General features: G+C 48.4%; 2 protein-coding genes across 2 annotated transcripts; both read right to left on the minus strand.

Annotated features, from left to right (window-relative positions):
• Positions 1 to 4,970: 4,970 nt before the first annotated feature.
• Positions 4,971 to 8,266, minus strand: COX14 (cytochrome c oxidase assembly factor COX14). Its single transcript, XM_024575643.3, has 2 exons — positions 8,001 to 8,266; positions 4,971 to 5,377 (listed from the first exon to the last, which is right to left on the minus strand). The coding sequence occupies exon 2, from the start codon at positions 5,367 to 5,369 to the stop codon at positions 5,196 to 5,198; it is 174 nt and encodes a 57-aa protein (XP_024431411.1). The 5' UTR covers positions 5,370 to 5,377; positions 8,001 to 8,266; the 3' UTR covers positions 4,971 to 5,195.
• A 697-nt stretch (positions 8,267 to 8,963) lies between these two features.
• GPD1 (glycerol-3-phosphate dehydrogenase 1) lies at positions 8,964 to 16,175 on the minus strand. The gene is made up of 8 exons (XM_024575514.3): positions 16,018 to 16,175; positions 15,446 to 15,623; positions 14,497 to 14,637; positions 13,736 to 13,874; positions 13,378 to 13,490; positions 12,445 to 12,678; positions 12,111 to 12,217; positions 8,964 to 11,145 (listed from the first exon to the last, which is right to left on the minus strand). The coding sequence occupies exons 1-8, from the start codon at positions 16,122 to 16,124 to the stop codon at positions 11,049 to 11,051; spliced, it is 1,116 nt and encodes a 371-aa protein (XP_024431282.2). The 5' UTR covers positions 16,125 to 16,175; the 3' UTR covers positions 8,964 to 11,048.
• Positions 16,176 to 16,838: the final 663 nt, after the last annotated feature.

The following is a 16,838-nucleotide window of genomic DNA, read 5'->3' on the forward strand; positions in this document are numbered from 1 at the left end:
TGTTGAATACAGATGCTGCCAGTTAACATTTTAAGATTAGGATAAATGAGTCTCAGCAGATGTTTTCTCTTTTAGTCCTGTTTTCTCTTTTAGCCCATGGAGAAGGTCTTCCTAGTCCAGACCTTTCTCTAGTTGAGGTCTTGGCAAAATTACCAGTAGTAGTACTCATGTCTCCAGATAGTTTTCTGTTTGGTGAATATTCCTATCATCAAAATATTTCCAGGTGCTCTGTATACATTAAGACACCTCCTTGTCAGGGAGATGGATGCAGCTTGAAAGACGTAGGTGTTGTTCTAGGAATCAGATACTCACTAGATGTTCACCGACAGTATCAGGGTATTGACCCTACTAACCTTACTGAGTGGCTGGATTTTTAAAAGACTTACTCTGAGGCATGGGAAAATTAAGTTATGAAAAATCTTACATATTTAGTCCAAGCTGGTCAGTAAGACTAAAAGACTAAGGTCTTATACTTAGTTCCTCAACTTGCCATATTGTTAAATAGTAATTATAAAATATGAATGAAATGCTTTTGAAAGTTAGACAAGATGTGTATTTTGCCTTCTGAAACTTAAACAATTGCTTTGTAAATTCAGTCTGGCTTAGTTGGCCCAGTTAATCTAACAAAACATGCAACGAAGTTGTATAATCATAGCTAATACGTAACTTTGTATTATATGCCAGGCACTGTATAAAGCACTTTATATATGATAAAAATGAAGCAAGAAGAGGTTAACTTACCTGAGGTCAGACAGCTAGTGAAGAGTCAAACCTGTGTCTCTATTTTTTTTTTAATAAAAGATTTTATTTATTTATTTTTAGAGAGGGGGGAAGAAGGGGAGAAAGTAAGGGAGAGAAACATCAATGCGTGGTTGCCTCTCGCATTCCTCCTCCTGGGGACCTGGCCTGCAACCCAGGCCTATGCCCTGACTGGGAATTGAACCAGACCCTTTGGTTTGCAGACTGGTGCTCTTCCCACTGAGCCATGTCAGCCAGGGCTCTATTCTTTCTTTTTTTTTAAATAGATTTTTTAAAAGATTTAATTTATTCCTAGACAGAAGGGAAGGGAGGAGAAAGAGAGGGAGAGACGCATCAGTGTGTGGTTACCTCTTGCACACCCCCAACTGGGGACCTGGCCCAAAACCGAAGCATGTGCCCTCACTGGGAATTGAACCAGTGGCACTTTGGTTTGGAGGCCGGCAACTCAATCCACTGAACCACACTAGCCAGGGCTTAATAGATATTTAGAGAGAGAGAAAAACATCAGTTTGTTCTTCCATTTATTTATGTATTCATTGGTTGCTTCTTGTATATGCCCTGACTGGAGATGGAACCTACAACCCTGGTGAATTTGGACAATGCTCTAACCAACTAAGCTACCTGGCCACAGCCCAGTGTCTCTATTCTTAACCACTGTACTCTACCACTTCCCAAGACTTCATAATGAGGAAGAATATATATTGAAGAAACATTTAACTAGAGGCAGAGGCATAGACTGATTAAAGTTGGCCTTGGATGAGTGATTTGAGGTTAGGGTCAATTACAGGAACAAGGTTTGTTCTGAGAAGGAACTGTATACATATAGGAGGTGAGGGGGGGGTGCTAGAGGGTTTGAATCCTAGAAGATAACAGTGTTGTTGGGGCAGCAAGATGGTCATAAAGCTAGTTTTGTGGATGGCTGATAGGAAGGGCACAATCGATGGACAGCAGGTTAGACGCAGACTCACACCACCCGTCAGAGAACTAGGATATTTGTAAGACAGGCAAGGTATGGCCTCTCCTCTATTAAGTATAAGAGTTTTAACTTTATTATTTATTGAAGAAATAACTCGTTTCTGTGCAGTACTTTACTGCTTAAAAATTTTTTTCACATACATGAAAAAGTGAACTTAACACTTTTCTAGAGGTAGGATTATCCCATTCCAAAAATGAGTATTATGGTTGTCTATTACTATGTAACTAACCACCCTAAAGTAGTGACTTAAAAGACCAATTTATTATTTCTCATGGTTTGGTTGGTGGACTGAGCTCAGCCGGAGATAGTTCATGTGGCTGCAGTCAGATGGCAGCTAGGAATACAGTCATTTGAAGACTCAGCTGGACTGGATGTCTAAGATGATTTACTAGCCTGGCTAGAAGTTAGTGCTGGCCATTCCATAGGAATTCAGTGAGGACTGTCAGCTAAGATTCCTGCACGTGATCTCTGTGTCTTGGGCTTTGCACAAGTGGTTGTGTTCCAAGAGGCAGGAAGCAGAAGTTGCTAAGTCATTTAAGAGTGTCGTCTAGAATTGGCAGAGATCACTTCCACTGTACATTAAAGTAATCACAGGGACCACCTAAATTCAACAGGGTGGTGAGACAGACTCTACTTCTTGATAAAGTGACAGGGTAATTGCAGAAGAGCATATGGAATAGGAGACACAGTTGTATTCATCTTTGAAAAATTCAATTTGCCACAGTGAGGAAACTGAGTTTCAGGAGTTATTTAAAAAACAAACAGGGTAGTGAACACAGTGCAATACATAGATGGTGTATTATAGAATGACATACTTGACACAACATGTTATTAAGCAATGTTACCCAACACATGTAATTAAAAAAAAAAAAAAAAACTTAGGTTGCTCATCACGTATCATGAACTCTCACATTATCACAATCCTAAAAATAATGAGTTTAGTTAATGGGTGATTGTATGCTGATTTTAAACCAAGTTCTTCAGACTTTAAATCCAGTGTCCATACAAGGAGATATTTTCAGTTCAATAAAACATTAAGGGCCTACTTTATGATAGGCACTGTGGCAGACGCTGGGGATGCAAAGATGAACAAGATCTGTTTTCTACCCTCAAAGAGCTCATACACCAGTAAGGAAAAAAAAAAATACAATGCGATAAAAACTGTCCGAAATTATTCTCGGCAATGTGGGAGAAAACTTGAAAGTGGCCCTGGGCCATTAAAGATGAATAGAGTTTTGCCTGGAAAACAGAAATGGAAAGGTATTATGTTTAGAAGAGATGTGAGAATATATGACAGGTAGTTCTTGCTTAATGCATACTAAAATAACCTGAGGCATACATCTAGAAATGGTGGATAAAGTTGTTCTTTTTTTAAATGCATAGCCGAGATTCCAAGAAAAGGTTAAAGCCACAAAGAAAGTAATTGAAGGCTAGAGCAAAAGGCACACAGCAATGGGCATATAACCTAAGGACTTGGGTTTTAATGCTGACCACAAGAGACAAGGCTGGCCCCGTGCAGGAAGCTGGAACTGAGACCTCCAGTTACAGCTGGGACCTTGAAAGAGCAATAGCCTTAGTAAAAGGGAGGAAACTAAAAAATTCACCCAGTTGGCAAAAGGAGAAAGAAGTTTGGATGCTTGGGTTTGTAGGGTCAGGAGACTCTTGAGAATTTTCTCAAATTCTGGGCCCACACTTCATGTAAATCTGAGAACCTAAATGTACACTTCCTGTGTGGTCTGGGAAACACCTCAACCCACACCCCATTCCCAGGTAAGAACTTGCATGAAAACTGGTCTCAGATTGGTTATCCACGGGGCTGCTCTGGAGAGACATGCACACACTGATGCAGACAACACGGGATACTCACACCATCACCACCACCCCACCAAATAAGAGCTCCAAAAGATTAACTCAGTCAAACCTTCAACACATATAACCAAATACTAGTATCTAGAATATATCTAATTAAAGAAGTAACAAAGACCACCCAATACCAAGAAAAATGGAGGAGTACGAGAAGCAAAGAGTATGAATAGGCAGTTCCTAGAGGATGAATATGCAAATGTAAAAGAAATCAATATAAACGTGCTCAACCTTACTGGAAATCAATGTGAGTTAAAGTGAATAGAAACTACTTTACACCAACAGAATGTAGACCTATTGCTGGTGAGGGTGAAACTGACATAATTACTTTGGAAAAGCAATAACTAGTAAAGCTAAATCCTCTTGGAGAAACTAGCAGGTGGGCCCAAGGAAACACACTAGGATACTCATTGCATTGCTATATAGAAGGGGGAAAAAAGTGGAAGTGACGCATCGATCTTTCACTAGAGGAATGGAATAAACTGACTTACTAATGCAATGGGAATATACAGTGACCCCTGAACAACACAGGTTTGAACTGTGCAGGTCCACTTATATGCATATTTTTGAAAGATTTTAATTTTAGGGGGAAGGGAGTAAAAGGGTTGAGGATTGCAGAAAGCTGGGTTTTTTAATGGAAGAGGGCTTTCAGGTGAAAGGTTTAGGAGTAGGGGGGGACAAAGGTCAGAGCAGTATGCACACAGAGCATGAGAGCAGACAGGTGTCCAAAAAGGTTGATATTTGGGGTGATCACCAAGGCTGACATGAACTAGCAACCTCAAAGCTGAAAACAGAATGGTGGCAACAGTAATTCTCGTAGTTGGATTCTACCTTGAATACATGGTTTTCTTTCACATCCTCTTCATAACTACTAAGACCTGCAGGTAGGTTTCCATATGCTGGCACAGTGAGAAGTCGACCCTATGCTAATATTACACCCAGTGAGCTTAAGGAGGTGAACTGCATCACTGTAGGCTGCCCAACAACCCCTCTTATGAACTGTGCCTCCCCCACCTGGTATAATTTTGAGAGGGTTTTAAACAAAGGCCTCTGCATTTCTTGACGAAAAGATGCATGTGTGGCCATGCCAGCTAGAGTACCCCATCACCTGGACACAGTAATCAGTCCAGGGATAGTCACTGACCAGAGAGGTCTGGTCTTTAGTCTTCAGGGGATTTATACAGCTGCTGGGAGTCTTTTCTTTGAGATCATGAAAAGTGATGTTACTACTTCTAAAACTGTAATATCCCCCACTTCATAGGTTCTGAGAACTCAAGATACAGAAATCGAGTCTGTGAATAGAAAACTGGTAGTTAAGGCCCCACCTCTGTGGCCCATACCCTATTTAAGTAAATACACCAAGACACAGACAGACATGGCAAAATATTTAATGTCTGTAGATGTGCCTCTACCTCCCCCAATTCCTGTTACGATTATGACAGCGCTGCCAAACGCAGTTGCAGAGAAAACATGGGCACTTATCCCCAGCAGGGTTTGAAAACCAGTAAGGCCCTAGTTCTCTTGACTTAGATACGATGACAGGTGAGCTCTTTCCAGCAGGCCTCAGGTATCTGGTCAAGAAACAGTCCCCGGGGTTCTACATTCCTCCTGAGGTCTTCTGTTCTTCTGCGGCCTGGCGCTGGGACATGTGCCGCTGGAAATAGCGGTAAGCTCGGGCACTGCAGAGGTAGCCCCCATACACAGTGAGCAGCAGCATGGAGGTAGAGAAGGTCTTGTAGCCAATGTCAGCCAGTTGCTTGGCAGTTGGCATGTCGTCCCCTACAAAGACAGACTGGGTTTAGACACCAGGATAGCCCTCACGTGCCCAGCCCACTTCCCTATGTATAGCCACTCCGTAAGTTCTGCATCCTGCTTGGTCTGTCTATTCTGAATGGCCCCTACACATATGCACAGTCTTATAGTGGAAGACAACATTTAGGAACTCTAAGATTCAAAAGGGCAAATAAAATCTGCACGTGAGATACAGACACACAGCTGGAACCACAGGTGCATCTGAATGACATCACGGCCAACACCCAGCCCTCCATGTTTGTGGAAAGAAGTGACTGGTACGAACCACCCAGAAATGTTAATTGGAACATTACTTTAAGCACGTATCGGTTTTTCTGGCTAGCAGGCAATTAATGGAGGTAGCCAGGGATTAAATATTAGCAGTAAATTATTCTCTGTAGGAGAATCAAATGAGAACCTTCTAGGCAATATCCAATTTATTTTCCCATAAAAACAATCTTATTCACGGTGGTTTGCCTTCAAGCATCAGTTTAAGCCAATATACATCTGAAATAGTGCCAACAGTACATTTATATTATTTCAATTGTACTTAACCTTCTACAGCATTAATTCTAAGTTCCAAACACAACACCAAGTACCTATCCCAAGGGCTAAAAAGAAACTTACTGTGTCTCCAGAAAATTTCTGACTCACATTTGCATGTGATAAATTACTTCTAATTTAACTGTTCCCTGTATACTCCGAACTAGAAAAGAAGAGAAAATCTAGCACAGCAATCTCTCATCCTAAACAAAACACTCCTCAATTTGGGGCTATGAATGTGTTCTTAGACTCCTCTCTATTGAGGGAACTGAAATGAAAAGACTGACTGAAATTAGTGAGAATACGTTTCTTAAAAGTCAAGAATTTGGAAGAAAAAAAGCTCAGGATTAACTGGCTTAGGGGGTCAGAAGTAGGGTGAGACACAAAAGTGCTTCTCCGAGTGAGTCCTATGGGTGAACATTCCCTTGGAGCCAGTCCTTGACAGTGGAGCCAAGCTGAGCTGAGACGTAGCTTCCTTGAATTATAATTCCAAATGACTTTGAATAAGGTCAGAGGAAGAAAACCAAATGGCATGCACTCAAGATGAGAAAGGGTTGTGTTCAGGTTATGTGAGCTTTGAAAGGACCCCAAGCTGTGAGAAGAAAAGGCACACACTCGGAGCAGGAACTGCGGTGGCAAACAAGCCCCCAGCAAAGAGACTTGCAGACCTTGAACCTCCCCCTCACTTCTTCCCCCTCATATGCCCCACTACCCTGGCCAGATGCTACCTGGCCCATTTCTTCGAGGAACAAAAGGAAGAAGGCTGGAAGCATTCACTAGCCAGGAAACAGGATGGTACAGCTCGGCTAGAAGAGTAACAGAAGACTTAATAATAGGTATTATTTTGGCTTTTAGAACCTCGCTTCCTTCTCTTGCCTAATCCGACCTAAGATTTCTCCTATTTTCAAATTAACAAAGGCTCTTCACAGACCCCAAGCTAAGGCAGGGCTGTGGAAAAGAAGTTCAGACAAGTTTTATTAACTGAATGGATTAGGGCTAAAGCTGAAAATATCTCCAAGGTAGGAAACTTTGTGGATTGGGACACTGTTAACAGAATAAGAAATAAGAGGAAACAGATATGTGTACCAGGATGGTGATGGCAGTGTCAGTCAAGAACATGAGATGGGTTTTGGACATCTTAAAAGTAAGATGCTCAACACAACATCAGGTTATGATGTCTATCAGGCAATTGATATGCAAATCTGGCCAGATCTTGGGAGAGATACAGATGGAGGTAAAAAGTGACACCAAAGCAGAGGGTGAGACCAGAGTGGCCAAGGGAACACCAGTCTGAAGGATTGGGTGCCAGCCTGAGGGTGGAAAGATCGCTGGTTCAACTCCCAGTAGGGCACATGCCTGGGTTACAGGCAAGGGCCCCAACTGGGGCATGAGAGAGGCAACCACCATGTTTCTCTCCCTTTCTCCTTCCCCGTCTCTCTAAAAATAAATAAATATGTTTTCAAAAGAGCAAAATAATTAGGGAAAGCAGGTAGAAAATTCCAAAAACTTCTGGAGGGCTTTTTCGTTTTACTACATCCCTTTCCCTGGTTAAAAATCACTGGTGCATCAATTCACTACACTGATGGAGGTGTGCTGTATCTTTTAGGTATATTGGGCCAGAATGAAAATTGGGAACCACTACTGAAAAGTTACGCGCCATGAAGACTAGGTGAGATCACTAAATGGGAAGAGGTGACTAGGTCACAGGTAAACCTAGGGAAGAAATTAATTTAGTGAACTGAACTGGTAGAGGCATTAAGTAATAAGCAAATCTTTAGCCAGGGCCCCAGGCAGGCCCATGAACTCTGACACTCGCCAAAATCACAGCTACTAGAGTCAGAGCGAGGAGGGCCAAGACGCCCGGCAGGTGTCAAAGCATTTGACAGAAACCTACAACTGAGGAGTTTGTTGGACTAGAAGCAGTGCAAATCGCGGCTTAGGTCCGCAGCGCAGGATACAGCGGTGACTTCAAGGGCACACAAGCCTGTAGCCTAGGGCATGGGAAGATGCGGTGAACAAAGGTCAGCCCAAACAGGCGCTGCTCAGGTCGCCCCAGCAGACGGCGTACCTGGATGCTGCCGCTTCCTCCGGTCGAACCGAGGCCGCCGCAGGGAGCGTCTTGCCAACTCCGTCTACGCAGCCCGACGCAGCACCCAGGACTTGGCACGTGAGGCTTGTGGCCAGGAACAACCCTAGACGCTGAGGCGCTATTGGTGAGGAAAGTCACCCTTTCTCCCTCCCACCCGCTCCGTTAAGCCTCTAGGATTCGGCTTCCAGTGCCAGAGAGTGTACCACGTGCCGCACACAGGACAACTCCTGCCACTGAAAGGCGAGAAACGCCGCCGCAGCTCCAGTGAGACGCCGTCCTTGAACTTCCGGCTTCCGGTTCCAATCACCTTTACTACACATCCGCAGACCGGTCTTCCTTTCCGGAGGCCCGTTGAATTCTGGGAGTTGTAGTCATTCTCCATTGAGAGGGTCTTAAGTGACTCAACCGGAACTTTTAGTCACGATAGAAGAGACGACCTTTCTCGCCGACTCTATCAGCCAGCCAATCCCCAGCCTACGGCGCGGTAAGGACTTGGGTAGCTAGGTAGATTCTCTCGGGGTCCGCCCTCTGCAAGTGGACCGCGCGCCCCCTAGAGCCTGGAGATGCCCTCCGCCCCGTGGCCCGGCTTCGGCCAAGCTCAGGTAAGAAGAACCCGACCCGCACCGCGAGGTCTCAACCGCCGAAGAGGCGGCAAGTCTGGCCATGGCTATGGAGTAGGCACGAGGGATGTTTCTGCCCCGTGTGTGACCTCTCCACTCGCAGGCGGCCTGATAAAGCCTCAAAGAAACGTGGGGAAAGGAATGGGAGGGGTTGCCACTTTGGGGAGGACAACTGCGTGGGCACCACAATCAGGGGCAGGGAATGTCTGGGATTATCGAGGAGGGTTTTCTTTTTTCCTGTGTTATGAATGAAAACATATACCCGCAGTGATACACCACAACTTGCGAACCCACGTGCACAGAAGCGCTCTTCCCCAACTCGTTTCTGGTAAAACCACGCTTTATTGGGTAGACAAATAGGCCTGATTCGAAGGCCTTAGATTCAATTAACTGATTGAACATCGACAGGTAAAAGTGTTTGGCTAACAAGGTCGCAGCTGCTGCTGAGGGCAGGAAGCTGGTTTCCTGCCCCCGCCCTTGACCTCCTGTATTCGGTCAGCGCCCCTGACGGGGCCCAGCCAGATCTGGGACGACTGTGCGCCTCGTTCCTGCCGCCTGATTCAGGCAGCTCCGCGCGTCACTGGAAAGTGAGTTCTCAACAGCTACCAGCTGAGAGGAGCCTGCCTCCCTGGTCACCAGGCGGGGAATAAGGGGGGGTTCACATAATTCTGGCCAGAGCCATAGTATGCCAGGTGCTGCCACTCCGGAAGCTGAGACCCTTTATTGGACCGGAAGGAGTGTCTAAGGCCCTCAGGGACTATTTATAGCCAGGAGCCTAGGCTGCTGACCTGTGACATTCTCCACTGCCACCCCATCCTGGAGCTAAGCCAGGCAAAGCACACTCTTCTCCCTCCTCCCCCTTCTGTTCTTCCCTTACCCTAGGGCAGCAGTTTCCAGCCGTGTGTGATGTGCCCACAAGAGGCACACTGCTGTGCCGCAAGAATTTTTATAACATGCAACACCTGACTGTTTAGTCAGGGGCATTGTTTTCCCTTAAGTTGTAAAAAAAAAAGACAACAGCCAACACAGTAGCCGTCCAGTGTGAAAAAATCAAAATTACATCTATTTTTTTGTCAGCTTGTTAAAAAATAGTATTTTGTGTGTTACAGAATTTTAGTAATTAGTCTATGTGTGCCATGAAATGAAAAAGGTTGAAAATCGCTGCCTTAGAGGGTAGGATTGTTTTAATTTTTTTCCTCTTGAGTTTCCTAGCTCTTGGGGTACTCATATATACCTTGTTGAGAAGGCAGTTGAGAGAGGAGAGCTGGCCTTGGAATGTCAGGACCCACCAACATGGGGATATGCTTACCCTTCCCTCCCCCTGCTCAGCCTTTGGGCCACTCTCTAGCCCCCTGGCTTCTAGATACGGGTACTTGTTAGCCGCCCTGGCTGCTCTGGAGGCAGCTGAGAAATAGGTACAGGGTTTGGGAGAAGGAAAGGGGTGGAGCCAAGGATATTCTGGGGAGATAGCAGGAGGAGGGACCCAGCTGAAACCTCCCCTGCCACTAGAGCTCCTGAGAAGGGAGGCAAGGCAGATCCAAAGGTCACAGGGAGCAGAGTGATCTGAGCCTGCTATGAAAAGGTGTAGCTCTGTCAGCAGATTACGTTCCTGCTCCCCAGAGAGGGTGCTGGGAGGGAGGGAGAGGGAAAACTTGCAAAGGTCACACACAGTGGGGAGGAGCTGGCAAAGAACCAGGAACCGGGAAGTCCATGGGGAGAATGACAAGCCCCAGGGCCAGAGATGCCAGCGTGGCAGCAACTCTGGTGCCAGGGCAGCCTGGGGGAGGGGAAAGGGAATGACCAGAGGTTTCTGAGGACGCAGATGTTGCTAGGAGAAGCTAGAAGGGGGTTGAGATCTTTGTATTTTGTTAACAAACACTGAGATCCATTGATGCTGAATGGGGCCTGGCATAGGTCAGACAGAGCAAAGGAGTCCCTATGTCAGCTCAAAATCTCAAACCCCTCCCTGACAGGCCTTGCCTCATCCCTCTTGTAGCTGAGATAGTTCTTTACCCATTCAACTGGGCTTGAACACAGGATTCCTGTTCTGTGTGATGCAGCAGTGGGCAGCCATTGCCTTACCTCCCTCTCCCTCTACCCTCCGCCCCACCACACATGCCCAAAGCAGACAGCACTGGGGCTTCCCAGAGGGCAGGGAGAAAGCCCCACATTTGGAGAGGGACACGCATTCTCCATTCCTGGCGAGATGTGGCAAGAGGCTGCAGGCTGCTTGGTGGTTCAGGATTTCCAGACAGATCGATGGGTCCCACAGCCTCCTGTCCTCCAGGGAAAACTGGAAAAGAGGCTTCTCTCTAGGGAGACCCAGAGATCCTGGTGGCCAGATACCGAAGCTTCTGCCTCTCTCCACCGGGGTAAAGAAGCTTCCTGGCCTGGGCCACAGCCTTGCTCACATATGTTCTGGATGATTCTGCAGGCAGCGGATGAATTCACCCACGGGCTGGCTCTCATAGCATACCCTATACACAGCCGTGAACAGAGGGAACCTAGAATGGGGAAGGAGAGACCCAACTTAGCCTCTTCTTATGTTCCCTACCCACCACTCCTCATTCCTACCTAACCCTCCACTCTCCTAGTCTCCCAGCTTTGAGTTCAGGCAGACCCTGGCTCTCAGTTTCCAGTCGCTGAGAATTTGAACTTCCTAGCTCTGGGTTTTAGGGTCAGGTCATTAATTGCCTTGCTCCCTATCATATTGAACTTGCTAGCATTCCCTGGAATTGTTTTGTTCCAAGTGGGCAAGCTATTTGACCTGTGTGAGCCTCATTTTCATCAACTGTAAAATGGGGCAGTATACCAGAGTGGTGAAGTGATGATGTATTCTATGAAGGTGCTCAATAAATGACAGTTTCCTTCTTATCCTCTTGCCCACGCTGCTTGCTTTACCAGGAGGCTTTATCCTGACCAGCCATGAGCTAATCTTCTGAACCTGTTTCATGCTCTTATTCCAGGATTCTTTCTCAGACCACCAGAGCTCTGCTCTGATCTGCCCATCACCCCATCTGTCTTTGTGCTTCATGTAAAGCAGCACCTTGAAGTAAAGACTGTCCTCACACCTCAGTACCCAGGACAGCAGTCAGGGACAGAGGGTTGGCTTCAGGGGAGCAGCTTAGACTGAGGGTGCTAGACAGAGAAGTGGGACAATCAGGTGAGCTTATTCTTGCTGCCTCAGAGCTCCAAACCCCACAGCAGAGGGTTAGGAAAGGATTGAGGGAGGCTATGCAGACGGGTTGAAGCAATGTACTATAAAGAACACTAGACTGGAAAGAGTTCAAAGACCATGAACTAGCTAGGCGACAGAGCATACCAGACTCTCTCCAATCTCTGGTCTCTGTGTCTGTTAACATAAGGTAACGTTCCCCTCTCTGCCCACTTCACAGATTGAGAAGGAAGATGAAAAAGGGGGAGAGTACTTCTGGCTGTGGTTCCCAGTGGGGCTGTGGCAGACACTTACTTATCCACCAGGCCCTTGTGTTGGAGGATGCTGTGTAGCTCCCGGGCTGTCTGGGGCCCTTGCAGCTTCTGCCCATTCAGCATCTCTTTCTCCAGCTGCTCAATGGACTGTGAAGAAAACAGGACAGGTGGGTGGAAATGGAAGAGGAGGGTTGTCAGTGTGAGATGGAAGGTCTGGGGCTCAGGTAAGAGGTAGGAGATCTTAGCAGGAAAGAAAGGCTGGAAATGTTCACACCAAGTTTAATGTCTGTGCTCAAGAGATACCTCCAGCCAGGTTCCTCTACCTTGACACCTATAGGGTCCACCCTCCCTTCTCCATTCCCTCTGTGGCTCACCTTTCCTGAACGGGCAAAGGCCTCGGCCACCTTGCGGTTCCGCCCTCCGTAGCAGGTAGTAATGAGGTCAGCAACACCACAGCTCTCCAAGAAGGTGGCAGGGGACACAGGGCCCCTACAGAAGAGTTTGGCGAAGGCAATCATCTCCATGAGCCCCAGCCGGATCACCGCCGCCTTGGTGTTGTCGCCAAAGCCCAGCCCATCGCAGAAGCCAGCCCCCACGGCCACTACATTCTTTGGGGAGTGGAGGACACAGGTGACAAAGGATCCCCTCCTGCAAGCCCCACTTGGAGCCCTCACCACCTGCCTCATGCTGCTTCCATAAGCCACTATAAGTCCACTGAAATTAAGGGAAGTACAGTGGGTGGCTCCTCAACTATTTTCTCCTCCTGGTTTTCCCCTTTGCTGTACTCCCTCCTTTTATCATGGGCTTATGCTTACTGGCTCCCAAAATCTGCTCCATACTCCATCCTTGAGGACATTTACTGAAAACCAGTCTTCTCTCCAGCTGGCCCTCTCATCCATGACTGTCCCTGATACCCACAGCTCTCTGTCTAGGATCCACAGGTCTAGCCATCAATCTCTCTTCTCTGGGTGTCCTGGACATCTTGTCTCCCATTAGACTGGGTGCTGTCCCAGGGCATCTCCTCTCCCCTCTGGACCTCCCTCTGGAGCCAGGGGTAGGGATGTCCTACAAGACGCTATAAGGAGAAAGGAAGAAGTGGGTCCAGAGTCTAATGGTTAATAAATTAGCAGTCCTAAATGACCTTGGCTTTGTTTCTGCAGTTCTTCCTATGTGTATGGGATTTGGTGAGGAATGGGAGCAACTGCCTGTGAGTGACAGCCTGGAGTGCCAGTAACCTTGTATAGCTCAGCCAGGCCCTCTTTCAGGACCTTCTCCCCATCCCCTAGCTGCCTCTACACCCCTCTCACCTTTAAGGCCCCACAGATCTCTACTGTGTCCACCTCTTGTACCACCGTGATGCGGAAATTAGGTGTCTGCATCAGTTCTTTCAGAAGCTGTCCCTGGGCCTGGTCCTTGCAGCCTAAAGTGGGAAGAAGCAAAGCTTTAGGGGTATCCTTGACTCTTTTTTACACATGTGCCCTAGACAAGACCTGCAACCCTTTCCCTGGGGGTGTCCCAATCCTCCCTCACCTCTGATGCTTGGGTCTCCTTCCTTTGCCTGCCTAATGGGAAAAAGATGGCTTAGTGGAGTCAGGGAAGGGAGAGTATGAGGAGGGGGTGTAACTGGAGCTGCAGTATGTGTGGGGGTCAGGGTGGGGCTCTCACCAATGGTTGTCTCACAAAACTTCTCATCAGCCACCTCGCTGGCAATGTTGGCCCCCATGAGCACACTCATGGGGATGCCAAGCCGCTCTCCAATCACTTCAGAGATGAGCTTCAGCCCGTTGGGGCCTTCGTCTACACCCTGGGTACAGGAGGAAGCTCAGGCCAGGTGCCCTTAATGCCCTACTAGAGAGTCCCACCCAGAAATCCTGCCCTTTCCAAATCCACTGTTCATCAAAGTCTCTTCCCAAAGGTCCTGCCCCGTTCCAACCTAGCCAAAGCTTGTTGTAAGGAGGGCAGCTGGCATATGAACATGAATCCATCTGAAAACTGTCCTCTCATCACATACCCTCAAATCAACCTACCTCTCCAAGTCAATGTATCTCCTCCACATTCCTAAACAACCCATTCCTGAGTTCCCAAACCGGCTTCCATCCCAGCCACTGCTACAAACCAACTTCTCTTTCACATTTCTCAAACCAGCCCACTCCTCATATCCCCAGGCATCTGCTGTATGCCTCTTAAACTCCCCAAGACATCTGCCTCCAAACCAGTCTCTTGTCTACTCCTCAAGTCTCTTGTCTACGCCCTCCCACCCCCAGCGGTCCCCAGCATCCTACTGTTTCTCAAGCCTCACCGAAGCCAACTCCTTTCCTCTTACAGAAAACTCAACCTACTTCTGCCACTTTCTGTTCTCCCCACCTCACCCACTCTGAGTCCTGCAACAGTTAGCTACACTCCCATCCACGTGGCATCCCTGGCACCTTAATAAGAGATATCCCAATGGCGTTTGCCTTCAGGTGGCCCTTGAGCTGATCACAGATCTTGCCGATGAACTGATGGGGCACCACAAAGATCAAGATGTCAGCGTCCACTGCAGCCTGGACCACATCTGGGACAGCCACCTGTGGGGTGATCAGTGTTCATAGGCCCAATAGACTTCTAACCCCTATGAAACCCCATTCAGATCTAAAAGCCAGAGTGAGGTTTGCTTGGGGGGCAGGGGGGAGGAAGGCCAGTTTGGGCATTGAATCTGGAAGGGGTGAACTTGGAGGAATAAGGCACTCTATTCCTTCCTCCTAGCCTTCATTCCCTCTCAGCTTCAGCTTCCATGGGCTCTTGACTCCTGGAAACCTCCTCCCGGTACCCTCCTATTATTTGGCTCTGGGACAGTTAGAGGCCAAAGGAGGCCTGAGCTTGGCAGGAGGAAGAGGCCAAGTAATTTCATCACCCTGCTCTTTAGGGCCCCTAACTGGGAAGGAAGAGAACCAGTCTTCCTGCTGTTTTCTCTGCTGTGGGGAGTGAGCCACATAGATTTGACCACCGGTTTTACATCCAAGGGGCAACGTCCAAGTCTGCTAATAACCCAGTGAATAAGTAACAAGATTAGAGCCTGAGGCAGGCACTACCTGAACCCCAGGTCTGGGAGCTGGAGAACCTGTCTTTAGTTACCACAGAAACCAACTTCCTTGTCTTCTCTTAAAAGCCTGGGAGCCCATAAATTGGTGGTGGGGGGAGCACATTCAGGTTCTTCTCTGTTCCAGAAAGTGCCCAGGGGAGCAGTTTGGGGACTGTGCATAGGAGTGCCCTGCGCCTACAGCAGCCCTCGTGAGACGCTTCCCAGGTCCAGGTGGCACCTGAAATGGCCCCCCACCGCAGCAGGAGGCACCCCTCCACTTCCCTCTCCCTCCCTTGCAGGGTGCTGTGGCTCACCACGTTGGGGGGAAGCTTGTGCCCGGGCAGGTATTTGACATTTTCATGCTGTGTGTTGATGATCTCTGTCAGCTTTCTGCCCCCGATGTCTTCCTCAAACACCCACATGGTCACCCGCGGGTCAAAGCGTGCCAGCTGGGCTGCATTGCCACCCACAATCTTGGCGATGGCTGAGCCCCTGGTGGGAGGGGGAACACAGAAAGTGGAGGGGTGGGGGTGTGAGAGAGGAATGGTGGCAGAGGAAGGGGCACTGTTCCACTTCAGGATATCATAGCAGCCCACCAGAGTATTTACTAGCCACCTTTCTTGTCACCCCCACTCCAAACCCAAGCAGCTTTTCAAGCAGGGAGCGCTCTGGAGGCTCCCTTCCCATGGCAAGCAGGTGCACGGACAGGCCAGGGCCAGGAGAGGTTTGGGCACCGTCTGTCCAATGGGGGCAGGCACAGAAGATAACACCAGGGGTGGAAGAGGAACCAGAGGGTATTTCCTACCCACTGCCTGCCTCCTGCCCACCTAGGCCCCCATGTACTTGGGGTATCCCCCTTACCCCCACACTTGACAGAGCCACTTACCAGTTGCCGGAGCCTATAATGCAGACTTTCTTGCCGGCCATGGTGCTGCTTTTCTGCCCGAGCCAGCTGGTTCCACACTCCCCAGCTCCTCTGCCCGCTAGGAGCATATAACTCCGCCACACGTGGGTGCAGCCAAGCCCCGCCCTCCAGGGGTGGGTGGGGAGGCGGGCGCCCAGGGAGACAGTCTGGCAGAGCCAGGGAAAATGGAGAAAAAGAGTAGTAGAGACAGGTGCAGAACAGGAGTGGGGCGCAGACCAGACCCCACCTTTCCTCGTAGGTTTGCCAGCTGACAATGACAGCAGGCTTCTTCCCTTGGCCCTGGCCCAGTCCCCTCTATCCCCCTGCAACAATCTCATCTTGAGGTCTGCCAAGAATAGACTGGCCCCCCTCACTCCATTCTGCCTCCCAGCACTGGAATAAATTGTGCACAGCCACAGTAGCAGACACAGGAATGCTTTCTTTTCCAAGGTATATGCCTTGCATATTCTCCCAGGACCCCAAAAACTGCTCTGCTTTGTCCCCTAGCAGTGACAGAGACCACATGTCACTGGCCCCACACTAGCAGCACTGCAGGGCTGTGGCTGAGTGGGGTGGGCGGGTGTGGGCCTATTTCTAAAGCTAAGAGCACATACAGAGGTAAAGGCCTGCTTTGGGGACAACCCCACGCAAGGAAAAGGAGAGACCCCAGGAGCCCTGACAGACAAGGTCATCTCGGTTACCTACAGTAGTCTTCTCAGGGATTCACCAGTGGGCCTCTCCTCACCTCAAAGTCCCCCCGCCCCCATGTCTTCCAGGAAGGGAGGGTGGGAAAGGTCAAAGTT

The sequence above is a fragment of the Desmodus rotundus genome, chromosome 3, assembly GCF_022682495.2.
Source record: "Desmodus rotundus isolate HL8 chromosome 3, HLdesRot8A.1, whole genome shotgun sequence".
NCBI lineage: Eukaryota > Metazoa > Chordata > Mammalia > Chiroptera > Phyllostomidae > Desmodus > Desmodus rotundus.